Source organism: Tachypleus tridentatus, chromosome 13 (genome assembly GCF_004210375.1).
Source record: "Tachypleus tridentatus isolate NWPU-2018 chromosome 13, ASM421037v1, whole genome shotgun sequence".
NCBI classification, from domain to species: Eukaryota; Metazoa; Arthropoda; class Merostomata; order Xiphosura; family Limulidae; genus Tachypleus; species Tachypleus tridentatus.
In genome coordinates, this window is record NC_134837.1 from 13,570,353 (window position 1) to 13,586,500 (window position 16,148).

The window sequence follows — 16,148 nt, forward strand, 5'->3', positions numbered from 1 at the left end:
ACCCAAACGTCTAAAGTGTGTTTCCAAATATTGTACAATTAAACGGTAACCAATTAGCCCAATCTTGGTGTAGTTATTCTTTGATTGAAGAAAATAAAAAACTACAGCTAAAGATCACGTGTTTATGTTGTGAATAACGATTAACCTTAAGAAAGTATCCGAGCCATTTTATCATTTTGAAATGGTTCAACATTCTGTTAACGACACTTTGAAACATTTGTTAGCCAATGTACAGCTCCTTGCCGTAATTAGCCAATTTCCCTTCGTCAGTTTATTCTCCGTATGTAAGTGTGAAACATCCAAATGTTTTCTATGAGATCAAGTCATGTTTTATTAACAATGCGAAGCACTTATTTTAAAGGACAGATATTCACTTGAAAATTAAAAGTGAGAAAAGATGGTTAAAGATCATTATACATAGTGTTGTAAGCTATATTTTCATTTTAACATTAGATATTTATTTGTTCGATGGTAGGACTTTTCGTTATGAATGTGATATTTTCAGGTAGAACTGACTTTCTGACAGGTATCAAATTAAGAACATATTCTTTTTGTATGAAACAGACAGTTAAATAATTAAACAAAACAGATCAAGCAAACCTACAGCATACCTACTTGTGCATCAAAAGAAGTCACTCCTACAAGATAATAATTAAATATACATAGTTTATTTCTTGGGATACATTTCTTTTGAACTAAGCACATTAATCTTAAATATTTTTGTACCTAAAGAACTCCAGATACAATTCTGAACTAAGAAAACACATTTCAATTCTACATGCAAACTCGGTTTCTTTATCCATCAAACGTATCACTTCATGACTTTTCTTCTCTCATAACATGTACCCCACTGGGACAACAGTAAGTCTTCGTATTTATAACGCTAAAATCAGAAGTTCGATTCTCCTCGGTGGACACAGCAGATAACCCGTTTTTTGCTATAAGAAACACACACACTCTCACAATATTGGTCAACTGTAACATATATATACAGTGTGATTCAGACAGCAAAAGTCATTATAGTCAGTGATTCTTTCAACACAAATGCTATACACTGATGCAAAGTGTCCTTGGGTAGATCATATTGTGAACATAAAACAAAGTAACTAGAACGAAACAGCCTCAGTGACTCAGGTTGAAAATAAATTATAAACTTACACGTTTTATGGCGAAATTAAGATCTGTAATGTCCATGAAAATTAAGAATCGAGAAAAGTCATGTGATGCAGTTGCAATATATTTATAACTAGTAATGGCTGAGTCAGTTCAATTAGTGTAATGTGTTACTGAAGTATTCAGTGATCAGTTAATGAGTATTGATTCCATTAGTTCAGTGCCAGCCAGTTTAGTATTAGAAGAGAGAGTTATCAGGTTTATTCTGCTGTTCAGTTAATCAGTGAGTTAGTGTCGATTATTGATTAATTAACTCACGAAAAAGTTTCATAAATTAGACTTTGTGTGTCGAAGTTCACATTGAAATATTGTATTTGAAAACAACTTAAACCTGGTTGCGGAGTTTAAATTGAAATGTTTATTTATTAAATTAGTTCTAAAAGTGAGTACGGCTTTAAAAAAACGTTAATGAAAAATAGATGAATTCATTATAATAACCTGGATTGCATATGGTATTATTTTCACAAAGTAATCTAAAAAGAGCCAGTCCAGCTATAGGACACATTACAACGACAATAGCAAAGTCTGAAGAACCAATTTCAGGTTCAAATCGAGTCTCTGTACGATACTGCAGACACCATACACTTTTCACTGTGAATACATTATTATCTATATTCGTGCTACACAACAGCTCAGTGTGGTTTAGAGTTGCGTCATACACGACAACGTGCTTACTGGTTGTCTCTGATGAGTTGAATGGGGGCTTACTTTATTTAAAGCAATTTTTATTTATGATTTTTGGACATTAGATCGTATAAACCATGTATCGTAAAGATGCCTTTAGGTTAAAATACCAAGTACAAATAATTTGTATATTAATTCACATGACTAATTAACAAAAGCAATATTTGAATAACAACCAGTTCGGATATATAATTGATTGGCAATAGTTTATGACAAGGTTTTCTGTCTTGCAACAATTACAGTACAAATACTACTCATATTTTGATTGATTTATTCACTGTAATATCACTAACCCACTATCTTAGACCTAAGCTTGTTTGTTTGTTTTGGAATTTCGCACAAAGCTACTCGAGGACTATCTGCACTAACCGTCCCTAATTTAGCAGTGTAAGACTAGAGGGAAGGCAGCTAGTCATCACCACCCACCGCCAACTCTTGGGCTATTCTTTTACCAACGAATAGTGGGATTGACCGTCACATTATAACGCCCCCACGGCTGGGAGGGCGAGCATGTTTGGCGCGAATCGGGCGCGAACCCGCGACCCTCAGATTACGAAGCGCACGCCTTAACGCGCTAGGCCATGCCGGGCCCTAGACCTAAGCAGATGAAGGTAGAATATTTCGTGAGTAGTTTTTTTAGCAACAACCAACAACAAGATGAAAAGGCATAAAGCAGATACTTAATCCCAACAAAACTGTAGAAGTAAACATGAAATAAAGTGAAAACATTTACCATGCAGAAAAGCCAAAAGAAATAGTGCTTGGGAAGGTATTGTTTTCTAATGAATATGTTTCTTAACGTAATATTAACAATTACAAAGGCATGAAAGCCAAAGTATGATGTTATTAGTAGTAAATTATTCTTATTCAATTTTACTTCTCATGATTTGCAACTAAAACTTCAAATAATATTCACCAATCGTTGTTCTTAACTTTAACGCAAACTTCATTAATAGGCATTTTTATTAACGTACTTAAAAATGTAACTTTGTCAGCTCAATGTTTTGCTAATGGTGTTACAACTTCGACAGGAACATCGCTATCCTATAAATTCACTAATCCGGTTGAAACCAAGTTAGAACACCATCTGTCTCAATGACGCTGTTATTGGACGAAAGTCTTACCAGGAGTAAATTATAACCAAAGCACGTGTACTAAATTATTAAAATAATTTATTTGGTATATATATATATATATATGGTGCCTATGTTGGCGAAAAGTGGTTTACAGATTGTTAACGTGTTATATTACATCATATTGACACTCCCAGTTTGCCCAGGAAGAAGGTCCACCTTTTGAAAGCGCTCTAGTTATATGGTTTCTATTTCATTTATATTAAGACTGGTGATATCTTTAAAACATCCTTCAAACTGTTTTGTTATAATGTAATATAACACTCATTACCATGCATAGAATATAAACAAAGTTTCACCAACACAGCCGTTATCTCCACAAGCACTTTTTGTTTGTTTGTTTGCTTTGAATTTCGCGCAAAGCTACACGACAGCTATTTGCGCTAGCCGTTCCTAATTTAGCATTATAAGGTTAGAGGGAGGGCAGCTAGTCATCGCTCGCCACCCACCGCCAACTCTTGGGCTACTCTTTTACCATCGAATAGTGGAATTGACCGTAACATTATATATATAGCATATGCCCTCACGGCTGAAAGGGCGAGCATGTTTGGTGTGACGGGGATTCTAAACCGCGTCCCTCAGATTATGAATCGAGTGCTTTATCCACCTCCCCATGTCGTGCCAAAATTTGAGAGATAAACTAGAATTTGTTTGGGGAAAACAACACACCTTACACTCATGTGTAATTTTTAAACGGATTTGGTATTTTCTCCCAAAGTTTACACTGATTCAATGCAAGGTTTTGAAGTTCAAAAGTACTCACAAACCTTGGAAAGAATATTAAGGATTTTACCATTTTACATACATAGCTTTAGTGGGGGAGGGGGAGAGGAGAGGTAACAAATCCTTTTTATTACAGCATTGTAATAAATATGTTGAAAATCTGCATTCATGCTGTTAAAATACACGAATGTTTTAAATTACTTCATTATTGTTTCTCACAATAAAAAAACGACAACAGTTAAATGAAATATATATATATTGTATATACTAATAGAAGATTATTTTTGTTAACCTGAAGATGACCTACAAAGGTCGAAACGTTGTTCTCTGCTTTATATATGTAAAAACGGCTGGTATGGATAGAAACAACTCTATGTAGAGAAGCGAAGAAAGAGTTTTCTCTACCCACACCAACAACCCTCAGATTACGAGTTCGAATACCTTTCAGCCGTGGGGGCGTTATAATGTATGGTCAATCCCACTATTCGTTGGTAAAAGAGTAGCCCAAGAATTGGCGGTGGGAGATGATGACTAGCTGCCTTCCCTCTCGTCTTATATTGCTAAATTAGGGACGGCTAGCGCAGATAACCCTCGAGTAGCTTTGCACGAATTTAAAAACAAAACACATATATATATTTTCTCTACAAGTGGGTTTTCTCGTCATCACGGATGTTCTCTGCTTTACTTTGGTAAAAGTATTAATACTCATACCAGCCGTCCTGAGGCACATTAATAGAAGGTGGCGTTAGCGTTCTAGTAAATCAGTCCTTTCGTTTCTGACCACTTCGAAGATGGTAAGTGACAGGTACAACTTGATTTATCAGTCCATTGAAATCTGTTCTGTTTTTTGTAAAATATATCACAAGTGCCATGAAAATAACGCATTAATAATTTTAATTTCAATTTCTGACGTTATTTTGTATTAATAAAGCATATTTAGTTGTTATTCGCTGTCTTATTTTTCAAAACCTGTTACTACTATTGGTACTACAATCAGACCTGAAACTTTAATCATATGTTAATACTAGTATTAGTAATAGTGGGATGGCTGTACTGCACGTGGTTATATAGATCAAAATGCATATTCATCAGTACTGGTAACAGATATAAGGTGCGATTTTTCTATTGGCGGTTATAATTTATATAACTGGTGTAAATACTGAAGTGTGTTTACCCAACTTTAACGTTGTTATTGGAAAATACACGTATATTAATACGTTATTAACATATAGTATTAATATAACAGAAGCATAAAATTTATGTTCTGTATCTCATTCCTTTAGTATTGAATACTATATTCATTGAATCTTGACACTGGTCATTGACTTGTTTGTGACAGAGGCTACAATTTTATATATTTTTAAAGTTTTCTTTATAGTAAGTATTCAGAAAAATTTACAATTGTTATCGTAAGGTGAAATTTAAAGTTTACTAGTATGTGTTTTATATTGCAAATAACACTGGTACAAAAAGATATGGACAAATTACGGATATCCAACCCCCACCCCCACAAATGACAAAAGTGTGATGCTTATCTGTAACCTCGTTTTCATTCTGTGTTCCTAAGTTCCATATTAATGTAAGAAAGATTTTTTGCTGGGAATTTATGTCCAGCTTGGTTTAACCTTAACATATGAACAACAAAGACCATTTTGGTCCTGAAACAATGGTTGTACACACCTACTCTTCAGAGAAATAGTAAAAGTCAATCACACCCATTATGTTGTAGAAAACCTGGAACTTTTTAACTGGTATGAAGTGCTGTCCTCTGCTGTTTCTGTTTACAAATCATTTGTTAAACCAATCAACTTTGTTACAAAAATAAACTGAATGAGATAGTAATGCTATCCTGTCTTTTTTAAATCTTAAACTTGGTGATACTGTCGTGAAATTATAAACACAAGAAAATATGTGAATAGAACTCAACCCATTGTCACAAACTAACTCTTCCATACTAGAATCATCTTACCACCTCTCATCAGAAAGGAAACTCTGCCTTTCATTGTTTTATGTAAAATTATAATGTTGTTCAGTTAATTTGGTGGCTGAAGAACAGTCATGTGATGACTTTAAAATGAATGACTGTTTACTATCACTTGTTCATTGAGAACATGTATCCTGGAACCATCCTAGCACAAGTTGTCTTCAAGTAGAAACTCTGTTACATTTGTGAAATCTTATCTATGTAATTGTACATGCTGGTTGAAGGCCATAGTTATGTAATAATAACCATAAAATTAAATAATTTCTGACTATTTATGTTTGCATGTTCAGCGAAGTATCACATATGTAAGGATGTGCTTTGACTAGTGTTGTATGGATGTTGGTAGTCTATTCAACAATACTTTGTGTTGGACTTCAGAAGAGAGGAAAGGATTTGTTAACATTATACCAATTAAGTAAAATTGGTGTTGCTGCTACATTACCACAAGCCAACCTAACAGTAGAGTATTTTTGTTTTCTGCTACATTACCACAAGCCAACCTAACAGTAGAGTATTTTTGTTTTCTAAAATTAAAAAAATATATTCCATCATGCATATTTTTGTATTCACTTCATTATTAAGCCCATGGTTAGCTGAGGTCTCTTTGAAACTTAGCACAATCTATTATTTTGAAAAATAACATACATTTTCTTCACATACAAAATGTTTCCATCCAAACAATCTCCAACAAGTTATTATTTCTTAAGTGTATAAATAGCTATACAAGTTTTAGGTACTACTGTTGTTAGGTTATATTTAGCTGTTGAATAAATACAAATGTTTGATTGAATGACCAGATAGACTGGATACCAACAATTTGTTTTTACGATCATATTGTTTTCATGTATATCATGTCCCGATAAATTTTCTATGAAGCATCATTTTATAGAAATTGTAAGAGTGGCACATTTGTGTTGTGAAATTGTTTGAAGTGAAAACAGATCTGGTATATTTAAATCTGGATCTACATTTTTATTTCTTCAAAAAATTTGTAGAAACATTTATTTGTCATATAGAGAAATAAAAGTTCCAGTTTTTCAAAGTTGCAGAAGGAAATTAGTGAAAACAAAGTTTACATGACAAGGCCTTTCATTCAGCTAATGATAATAATTATAGAAGCTTGCTTTCCCATCAGAATTGTAACTTTGTATGAATATTTTAAAATAAAACCATAAAGAGAAACAAAACCATAGTTAATTCTAGAAACCCGTGAATGAAAGCAAAGGAGAAGTTGCTATGCCAACCACACAACACTTTTCATATCCAGTGCTAATGAGGCCTTTTACTTGAAAACGGGGCTCAGCATTATGACTGGGACGTGAATGACGTAGTACTCTGGGAAGTATATATATCACCAGGTTTTGATGGATAAATTACATTATGAAACACATTATACAAGTGAATTGCATTTATTTTAAATATTTGATGAGTTATTTGTAAATCAGTTTTTTTAGGTAAGAATTAATAATACATATCTTTCATTTTAAACTTATTTTTATTATAATTTTCTTTATTAACATCAGATAATGCAGCATTATTGTAAGGGTGAAGAAAACATTAAAATATTTGTTGTTTTTAAAGATTGTGTAACATGTATAGACAGTTAGGTAAATAAAATAATTTAATGATGAATGGCTGAAAGTGACAATATTATTAATATGAATAATTATTTAAAAATAAATAAGATGTTTACTTTTATTTTCTTGCATATTTGGGCTTTGCATTGTGTAATATTTAATTTAAATTATTATATGTAGTTAGGTTTGAAATGTACCAAAAGGAATACATTTGGTAAGTTACAATGTAATTGAAATCAATTTATTTTTATTTTAGGGTCGAGTTCGAACCAAGACTGTTAAGAAGGCATCACGTGAAATAATTGAGAAGTATTACATGTATCTTACCCTGGACTTTCATACAAATAAGAGGATATGTGAGAAGGTAGCAGAAATACCTAGTAAAAAGTTGAGGAATAAGATAGCTGGGTATATATATATATATATTTTTTTTGTCTTACATGTAATTGATTGCTGGATATATACATATTTTTGTTGTGCATGTAACTAGATGTTTATTGAGAAGTGCTCGTGTAGTGTAGAGTGTTTTATCTTAAATGGCACTTTTGACAGATAACCTCATTGCCTAGTTGTTCTTTAATCAAATATCTTTTAATGTTATACTCTAACATTTGTTACCAAAGACATTCTTTAGTATTTACCACAGAGAAGAGAAAAAGCAGCAGTTGGAAAACTTTGTTTTAGGTACTAGCCCCATGTTAAAAGGCTTAACTGAAATTCTTCTAGAACCCCACATACAAATAAATACACTTCTAAATTTGTGATATTATGCAACTGTGAATAATACATTTTACTGTAGAATATCTTATAAAATATGAATAGTTAGATTTTTAAGAAGTCAAGTGATGAACTAGCTCCATTTAGTTTGTCTTGATATACAAAGTAACTGTTTTTCTGGTGTGTAAACCCTGTCATTGCATATGGATAAAATATCTAACATATAAACGGCAGCTGTTTATGAATTAAAATGTCCTAGGTGCAGCTCTACGGTTAATGAGTTTATTATGAGATTATTAAAAATGTACCACAACTTAAGTGATATAGAAGTAGAACCTTTGAGCTGGTTAACCAGTCTGTAAGTCATAAACTGGTATTTATAAAATATTGAAAATATGATTTAATACAGATTATATAGGAATTTTGTATCTCTGGGTTCACTGATTGTAAATAAATTTCACTAACAGCAAGTAGTTGACAATCTGAAAGAAAACATGAGTAGAAATTTGTACACTTGTAATTGCATATAAACAGTTGTATTTGACACACTAGAACACATTTCTTGGAAGCAGAAGTACAGTATTTCTGGGCTAGCATATAGAATTTGTGGTATCCTGAACTAAATTTTGTAATCCTTGTATTGGGACAGAGGACTTTTATGTCTCTCGTGTGGTTAAATTTAAGAAATTGATTTGTTAAGGTTAAGTGGCTGCTACATCAGTATTGTTTTCACATTAGTTTTATTCGTTTAACTGTTTAGTGAGGAAATAATTTATAAAGTTTATAGTTACTTAAGTGTAAGTTTAAAATCTTAGTTTGAAGAACATTTGTCTGTTATTTTGGGTACATTTTTGGTTAACAATTAAATGCAGAGTATTTCTGAATCAATTTATACAGTGCTTCTTAAAACTTGTACAAAATAAAAGAAGGTTGGTACATGATGTCAGCTGATTGCCTTTCCTTCTAATCCACAACTCAATTGGCAACATCAGGTAATATCTTTACTAGCTTTGCTATAACAGTTATGAGGACACAAAGTTTTTTAATTAATTGATTGTTGGAATAATTGGAAATACTGATCAGTTGATTATTTTTGTGACAATCAGTTGTTAGAATAATCTGAAACACCTTCAGTTAATTGGTTAGTTAATACAAAACTAACTGATTAGCTAATTCTCATTGGTAATTGATTGTATAGATAAAATTGCTGTGTTCTTCTGGCAGCTATATATATAGTAGTACTTTTTTTAATATATGGCATACAATATTTTGTGGGTGAGTTTCTGAATTGAATAAACTTACAGGTTTGTTGATAAGTGTGTATTTTGGAGACTTTGAACCATTGATAAAGTTTTTGTTGTAAAGGTTTATCTTGGTCAAGACACGTCATTGATGACTTACACAGACAGGTAATATCTAGTTACATGAATGATTTTACATCTGTCTGTTATAGATGTTTTTATAACTTAATCTTTTTTTATGCTCACACAATGTTGTGTGACTTACTAAAGATGTTGCCAGAAGCTACACTCGACAGATAAGCTCTGAATGCAAGAAAACCAACAAACATTTTTAATGGTTCTCATCTTGCAAGCTCTTTGGTTGTGCAGCCTGAAGAATACAGTGAAATATGTTATGATGACAAGGAACACATTTGAAGTAAATGTGTAGTGGAGATGGTTGATTTGTAATCACCTGAAGTAAATATGTAGTGGAGATGGTTGATTTGTAATCACCTGAAGTAAATATGTATTGGAGATGGTTGATTTGTAATCACCTGAAATCTACCAGAAATAAATGTATAGTACAGATGGTTGATTTGTGATCACGTGAAACCTACTTGAAGTAAACATGAAATAGAGATTATTGATATTGGTATTAAAAACTGAAATATTCTTCAAATAAAAGTTTTAATACCAATATCAATGGTGTATGTACACAGTGAAATGTTATACACTAAATAATTTTTATATTAATAGGTTTGTAACTCACTTGATGAAAAGAATACAGAGAGGACCCGTGCGAGGAATCTCCATCAAACTTCAAGAAGAAGAAAGAGAACGTAGGGACAATTTTGTACCAGAGGTAAGTTTCTGGTATTAGGTAGAAATAGAATGTAGGGACAACATTGTACTGTAGGTACATTTCTGGTATTAGAATGAAATAGAATGTAGGGATAGCTATGTACCAGACCTAAGTTTCTAATATTACTGCAGTAAGAGAACATAGGACAACTATGTACTACAGGTATGTTTCTGATATTAGTGTGTGGCCTATATTTGGTAGTGCTCAGTTTTTATTCATGGTCCTATATTCTTACATTTGTTACTGTCTCTAAAGTGGACATGAATTATAACACTATGTAACAAAATTTGTACTTTTTCTTGTTCCTGGGCAGAAAGTGTTATTTCCCAATTGCTTATGCCTAAAGTGAATGGAAAAGACCTATTTTTCTCTTCAGATTTTGCTTTTGTGACCTGGGAGCGTATAACAAAAACATGATGGGAGACTCTTTGGGAGCTGATACCTGAAAGTGATTTACATTACAGTTGCAAATCTCAATACTACTCCCTTCTAAATATTTTTGTTGATTTTTGTATAACTTTATTATAAATACATATAAATCTTGATCCATATGTTGTTCTATTCAGACTTTATGTAAATGAAAATGTGCAAATTTGCCCGTTTTTACATACAAAATAGGTTAATTTCTAAATTTCATTATCCAGGTCACAAAAGCAAAGTTTAAAAGGAATAATGGTCATTTTCTGTACTTTTACAACACAAGCAATTAAGAAATAACACATACTATCCAGGAACAAAATTTGTGTTACATAATATAATCCAACAGTATGTAATCATAAATATTTCTTCTGCTACATACAAATCACTTACTGAACTTTCTCTTATCTGTGTCTTGCCTGGAATCACTTACAACAGCTGTTGTGTCTAATCATTATATTTGTTTACCTTTGTACCTGTTACATTGTCTTAAAATTAGGGAAATTGTTTAGAGCAATGGTTGTATTAGGCTGTGAACTTTAGCATCATTCTAGCTTTCAGTGTGTGATTGTTTTCTATTTGTGTACACGTTTTCAGCCTTAAGTGGTCCATTAAGCTCACTGGTGGAACCAGAAATTAATTTCATGTTAATGTCAAAAAAAATGTTAACTTTTCCAGAAAGTTAGAAGAATGAATTTTCAACAAGATGTTTTTCTTGTTGCTGTTACCATTAAAAAGATGAACATGATCAGAAATTTGCTTAATATAAACCATTTTAAGAGATTTAACTAGGACTATTATATTGACATCAGAAACAAAATATTAGGTAAATATGACTGAGGTAATAAGTAGACAGTAATATTTCCTGAAAACGTAAAGATAGATGTTTTTACTATTGATATGTAAAGAACTTACAAATTTTTTTCTAAAATCCCATCTTGCTTTGTGTTTTGGAGAAAAAACCAGAAAATATTAGTTTGATACTTTGTAATCTTAGTTGTGTTTATAAATATTTATTTTGAAATGATCACAGATTTAAATTAATTTTAAGAGAGAGAAAAATTGAAAGTAAAATAATTTATAATAAAACAGTAACATCATACAATTCTAAATGTTTTTTTCCATCTTAATTGTATAATAAAAATATTTACTTTACTGCCTAACTGAAAAAAAATAAGAAACGATTTAAGATAATAGTTTTAAGGTATAAGATAATAGTTTTTAAGGTATAAGAGAATAGTTTTTAAGGTTTAAGAGAATAGTTTTAAGATTATTTGGAGAAATTAAAATGCTATTCTTTGGACAAATATCTTCATAAATTCCTAAAGTAAAATTAAGTCACCCAGAACATATTTTTGTCGAGGTTTCAGTTAAGTGTTGTGTTTTATCACAGGTTTCAGCTATTGACTTAGATGTTATTGAAGTAGACCCTGATACGACTGAGATGTTAAGACAAATGGTAAGTAATTTTATTTATTAAAATAATGTATTACCAATATAAAAGTTTAAAACAGGTGTGAAAGTGTGTTAGAAACAGCTGTCAGTAGATATATCATTATTAACTGTGCATGTTTGCCTCATTTTCTGTGAATGTAATGAGGTTAAGGTTTTATTTGTGTAATTCATATAAAAACCTCAAGTTTCATAACGTGAGAAATTTTACTTAAAATCGATGTGAGAGTTCCATTGCTTTAACTTTTGTAGGAACCTTATTTTTACAGTTTTTTGGATTGTGGGATATGTTTGTATCTTTTAAACATTCATTAGATTTTCTGTTTTTAGTAATTAATAAACTTTTCAGGTTCTTTATGCACACTTTTATTAGTTTTTGGTAGAACTATAAATAATTGTATCATTAATATTAAAGAATTAATTGACTTATTCAAATAAATATTTGTGGATTTCAGGATATGGAGAAGATTCCAGGTTTGCAGGTTGCTCCGTTACTTCCTTTCCAAGGTGGTCTTCGTGCATAAACTATTCAATAAAGATTTGAATTATTAAATGAATGATGTTCTATATTTGCACAGTGGAAATAATTACACTATAATAAATAGCAGCATGTTTGGATAAAGTGAGTATTACTTTATCATCAAACAACAGAATGAGGGGAAACTTTTTATCTATACTTTCTTACTCATAATACCACCTTTAGAAGTACGTTTGTATAAACATGCCATATTTTAAAACTTTTGTGGACTATGTTAAAAGCAGGTATGTCAAAAGTAACATACAAAAGTGTATTGTAGCTAACTTTAGCTGGTCCCTGTTTATATAAAACTTGTGTTTTGATGGTTGAGTGCAAGATGCTTGTGTGAATGTCAAATCCACTGGTCTTTTTTTTTTTCCTCTACTTGAAATATTTGGTAGTTTAATTGTTGCAATAGTAGGTATACCATGTTAGGGGGTATTTCATTATTGGTTCAACACTTATCTACCTTAGAAGTGAAAACTGGAAAACAAAAACTTCCTTAGTTGGATAACATTGTGAGTTTATGTGAAGATTATAGTTCTGAATTTTTGAAATACACAAATGATTAGTGAATCATGATTGATTTTAAAAGTTTATTATCCATCAGGAAGTTCAGTTCGTAACTAAAACAGTTTAATAAACCTAGAGATAAACATAGAGTTCTTGTGTAAAGTAGGCTAGTATTTATAAACATTTAAGCTTACATAAGTGTGAAATCTTACATTAGCAAAAGAAAAAATTCTTTATCGAACATGTACTAAATTTTTATATTGAATTAATCTAACACGTGCTTATCAGTAGACATGAGACCTAATTTTAAAATATTTATTGCTAAAGTGTGCATATATTAAGAGGCCAGCACTGACACACTAGAAGTTTTTCATTGATAAAACCTAGTGGTAAGTCTTATAACGCTAGAAACGGGGTTTTGATATCCATGGTTGGAGTAGCTCAGACAGCTTGTTGTACAACTTCGTGTGCTGATATGTAACGATAGTATTGTAGAACAGTCATGAAGGTTAAACCATGAAACTTGTAAAAGTGACACTTCAAATAGTGTATTGCTTCAACTAGCATATAATAAACTGCCCTGAAAAGAAAAACTCTGCACCTGGTGGTGGTTTAAATACCTGATGTGAGAATACATATTTTAAATATTACATTAGTTACATTTTTGGTTATCTCAGTTGTATCTAGAGCTTTAAATAATTCTTTTTTCATGTCCCTCTGGTTTAACAATGGTAAGTCTATGAATTACAATGCTAAAATCCGGGATTCTCAGTGGTGGATACTGCAGATAAGTCTGAGTGGCTTTACTCTGACACAATTAAACCAGACGTGTTTTTTCAGTCCACATAGGCTACTTGTTTCTTTAGAACGCAACTTCACAATAATTATTTTTTTCTACTATGTCTTTGCAATACAATATTTGATAATTCCACTTTTAAAATAATCACTACAATTTTTTTATGGATAAACACACAATCACGCAGTCTGAGTTTATTTTCGAAATACATTTTTGATTCGTTATTCTACTCCGACTGAGACCTACACTGAGGTTTATAAGATAATAATACTCGATCACAACAACGAGAAAAACTACGATGGTTCCAGTAACGTGACGTAATATAACAATCCCAAATTCATAATTTATTAATTATTCGATCTATGATTCTTAAGTAAAATTGCAATAAACTATCGCTTCTGAAAACGACACGCGTCATATAAACTATATAAATCACAACGATTGCATTAAACTAAAACAGCTGTGTATATCAATAATAAACATCAAATTCATAATATTTGTCTCTAAGGATATTAAACATTTTGTAAACGTTTAGAAATGACCGAGTTTAATCATCTTCGTGACTAGAAACGGATGCCACTGTGGTAGTAATGGAGGCATCAACTGCTAAGTGTTTTATGAATTTTTTGTGGAAATACTTAAACATTTTGTAGTGAGAGTTGGTAAACTATCCTGAAATGCGCAATTTTGCATTACCAATGGATAACTGGTGCATTTTAGTCGAACAATATACAAAGAGACATAATTAGCACGAAATGCTTGAACTGTTTACATAATGTATAATTGTCAAACCATGGTATCTCAGAAAAGAAATTACCTGGTATACATAGAAATGTATAGTTTTCGTTACGATCATTATATCTTGAAAATATTCCAAACTTGTGATAACCTTTCTGTTTTGTGATCCGTTAATATCACCTTTATTTTTAAGAAACTGTTTTTAAATTATTGGTCTACCAGAATGGTTCCTCATCATTCCAGTCATATGTATAGGTTTTTATTTTAAAATTTTTGTTCATAAATCAATAGAAAGGGCTATCTTCACATGGTCGCTACGCAATTGAACCAGCCGGTTAGAGGACAGGCAGTTAGTTAGCTACAAGCAACTAACTAAAGCCATTCTTATCTGATCTTGAGTAAACGTGCCTCAGGAATTATGGTTGTGGATATGTTTATGGTTTCGACAAGCTGCTTACCTTCGAGCCTGTTACTTCAAGGTTAGGAATGATTAACATATATATAGGTATACCCCTTGTCAACATTTCATTAAAATCAACAAATAATTTAAATGGCTGAATATTAGTATTTGACTGTCACTCTTGTGTTTTACCCATGACCACAGAGAACACGTATTTGTATGTGTTTTCAAAGCAAAGCCACACCGGGTTATCTGCTGAGTCCACCGAGGGGATTCGAACCCCTGATTTTAGCCTCAGAGCGCATATCATGTTTTTTGAGGCAACATAATGTAAACCGTGGACTCTTGGTTTCTGAGTCTCAGTACGCTAATTACTAGGCCACACTTGCAACTTTACGAAATTTGGAGTATTTTGTTCATAGATTGATGCAGCATTTATGCAGAATATTCGTGATAAAATTTGATTAAAAGAACGGCAACTGTCTATTGTATAAACATAAGTGTTAAGGATGACGTTTCGAAACTTTCACCTTTCGTCTGTTTATTTCTTGTCCATCATTCTATTCTAGTTTGTTTGTTTGTCTGTGAATTTCGCGCAAAGCTACTCGAGGACTATCTGCACTAACCGTCCATAATTTAGCAGTGTAAGACTAGATGGAAGGCAGCTAGTCATCACCACTCCTCCAACTCTTGGGCTACTTTTTTACCAACGAATAGTGGGATTGACCGTCATATTATAACGCCCTCACTGCCGAAAAGGTGAACATGTTTGGTGTGACGGGAATTCGAACCCGCGACCCTAATATTACGAGTCGAGTGCTTTAGCCACCTGGCCATGCCAGGCCCGTTCTACTCAATCTCCCGACATTATACTAAAAAAACTGTCAAAGCGCCATTAAAACACGACTGAATTGTATATGCATACTTCGCGCTGCTAATTACCAGAAATTCGTTGGGCACAGCAGATAGCCTGATATGGCTTTGCTGAAAGGAAAACACACACACACACATTACTGGAAATACTTCAAAATAAACTCTGAACTTTATTATTCGAATGATTAAACATACCGTTAGTATATAATACGAATAAAGATAGTATATATTGTTTCAAGTATCAAACAGTCCTTCCTCTTTTTAGGATTGAATTAGCTTAAATAAATAAATTAACTTATTTGTTTGTTTAAATTTCGTTCTCAAAATAACGTTTTATTTCATTAATGAAAATTATTTTTCTTAATA

The 16,148-nt window shown here is 32.0% G+C and overlaps 1 protein-coding gene across 2 annotated transcripts; it reads left to right on the forward strand.

Annotated features, from left to right (window-relative positions):
- The first annotated feature begins 4,369 nt into the window (after positions 1-4,369).
- LOC143237224 (small ribosomal subunit protein eS17-like) lies at positions 4,370-12,567 on the forward strand. Of its 2 annotated transcripts, none has more exons than XM_076476233.1 (5): positions 4,370-4,507; positions 7,531-7,682; positions 9,971-10,076; positions 11,887-11,952; positions 12,401-12,567. In XM_076476233.1, exons 1-5 carry the CDS (start codon positions 4,505-4,507, stop codon positions 12,467-12,469), a joined length of 396 nt encoding a protein of 131 aa, XP_076332348.1. In that variant the 5' UTR covers positions 4,370-4,504; the 3' UTR covers positions 12,470-12,567. The 2 variants fall into 2 exon arrangements, with proteins under 2 accessions (XP_076332348.1, XP_076332349.1); XM_076476234.1 differs by having other exon boundaries at positions 4,445-4,518.
- The last annotated feature ends 3,581 nt before the right edge of the window (positions 12,568-16,148 follow it).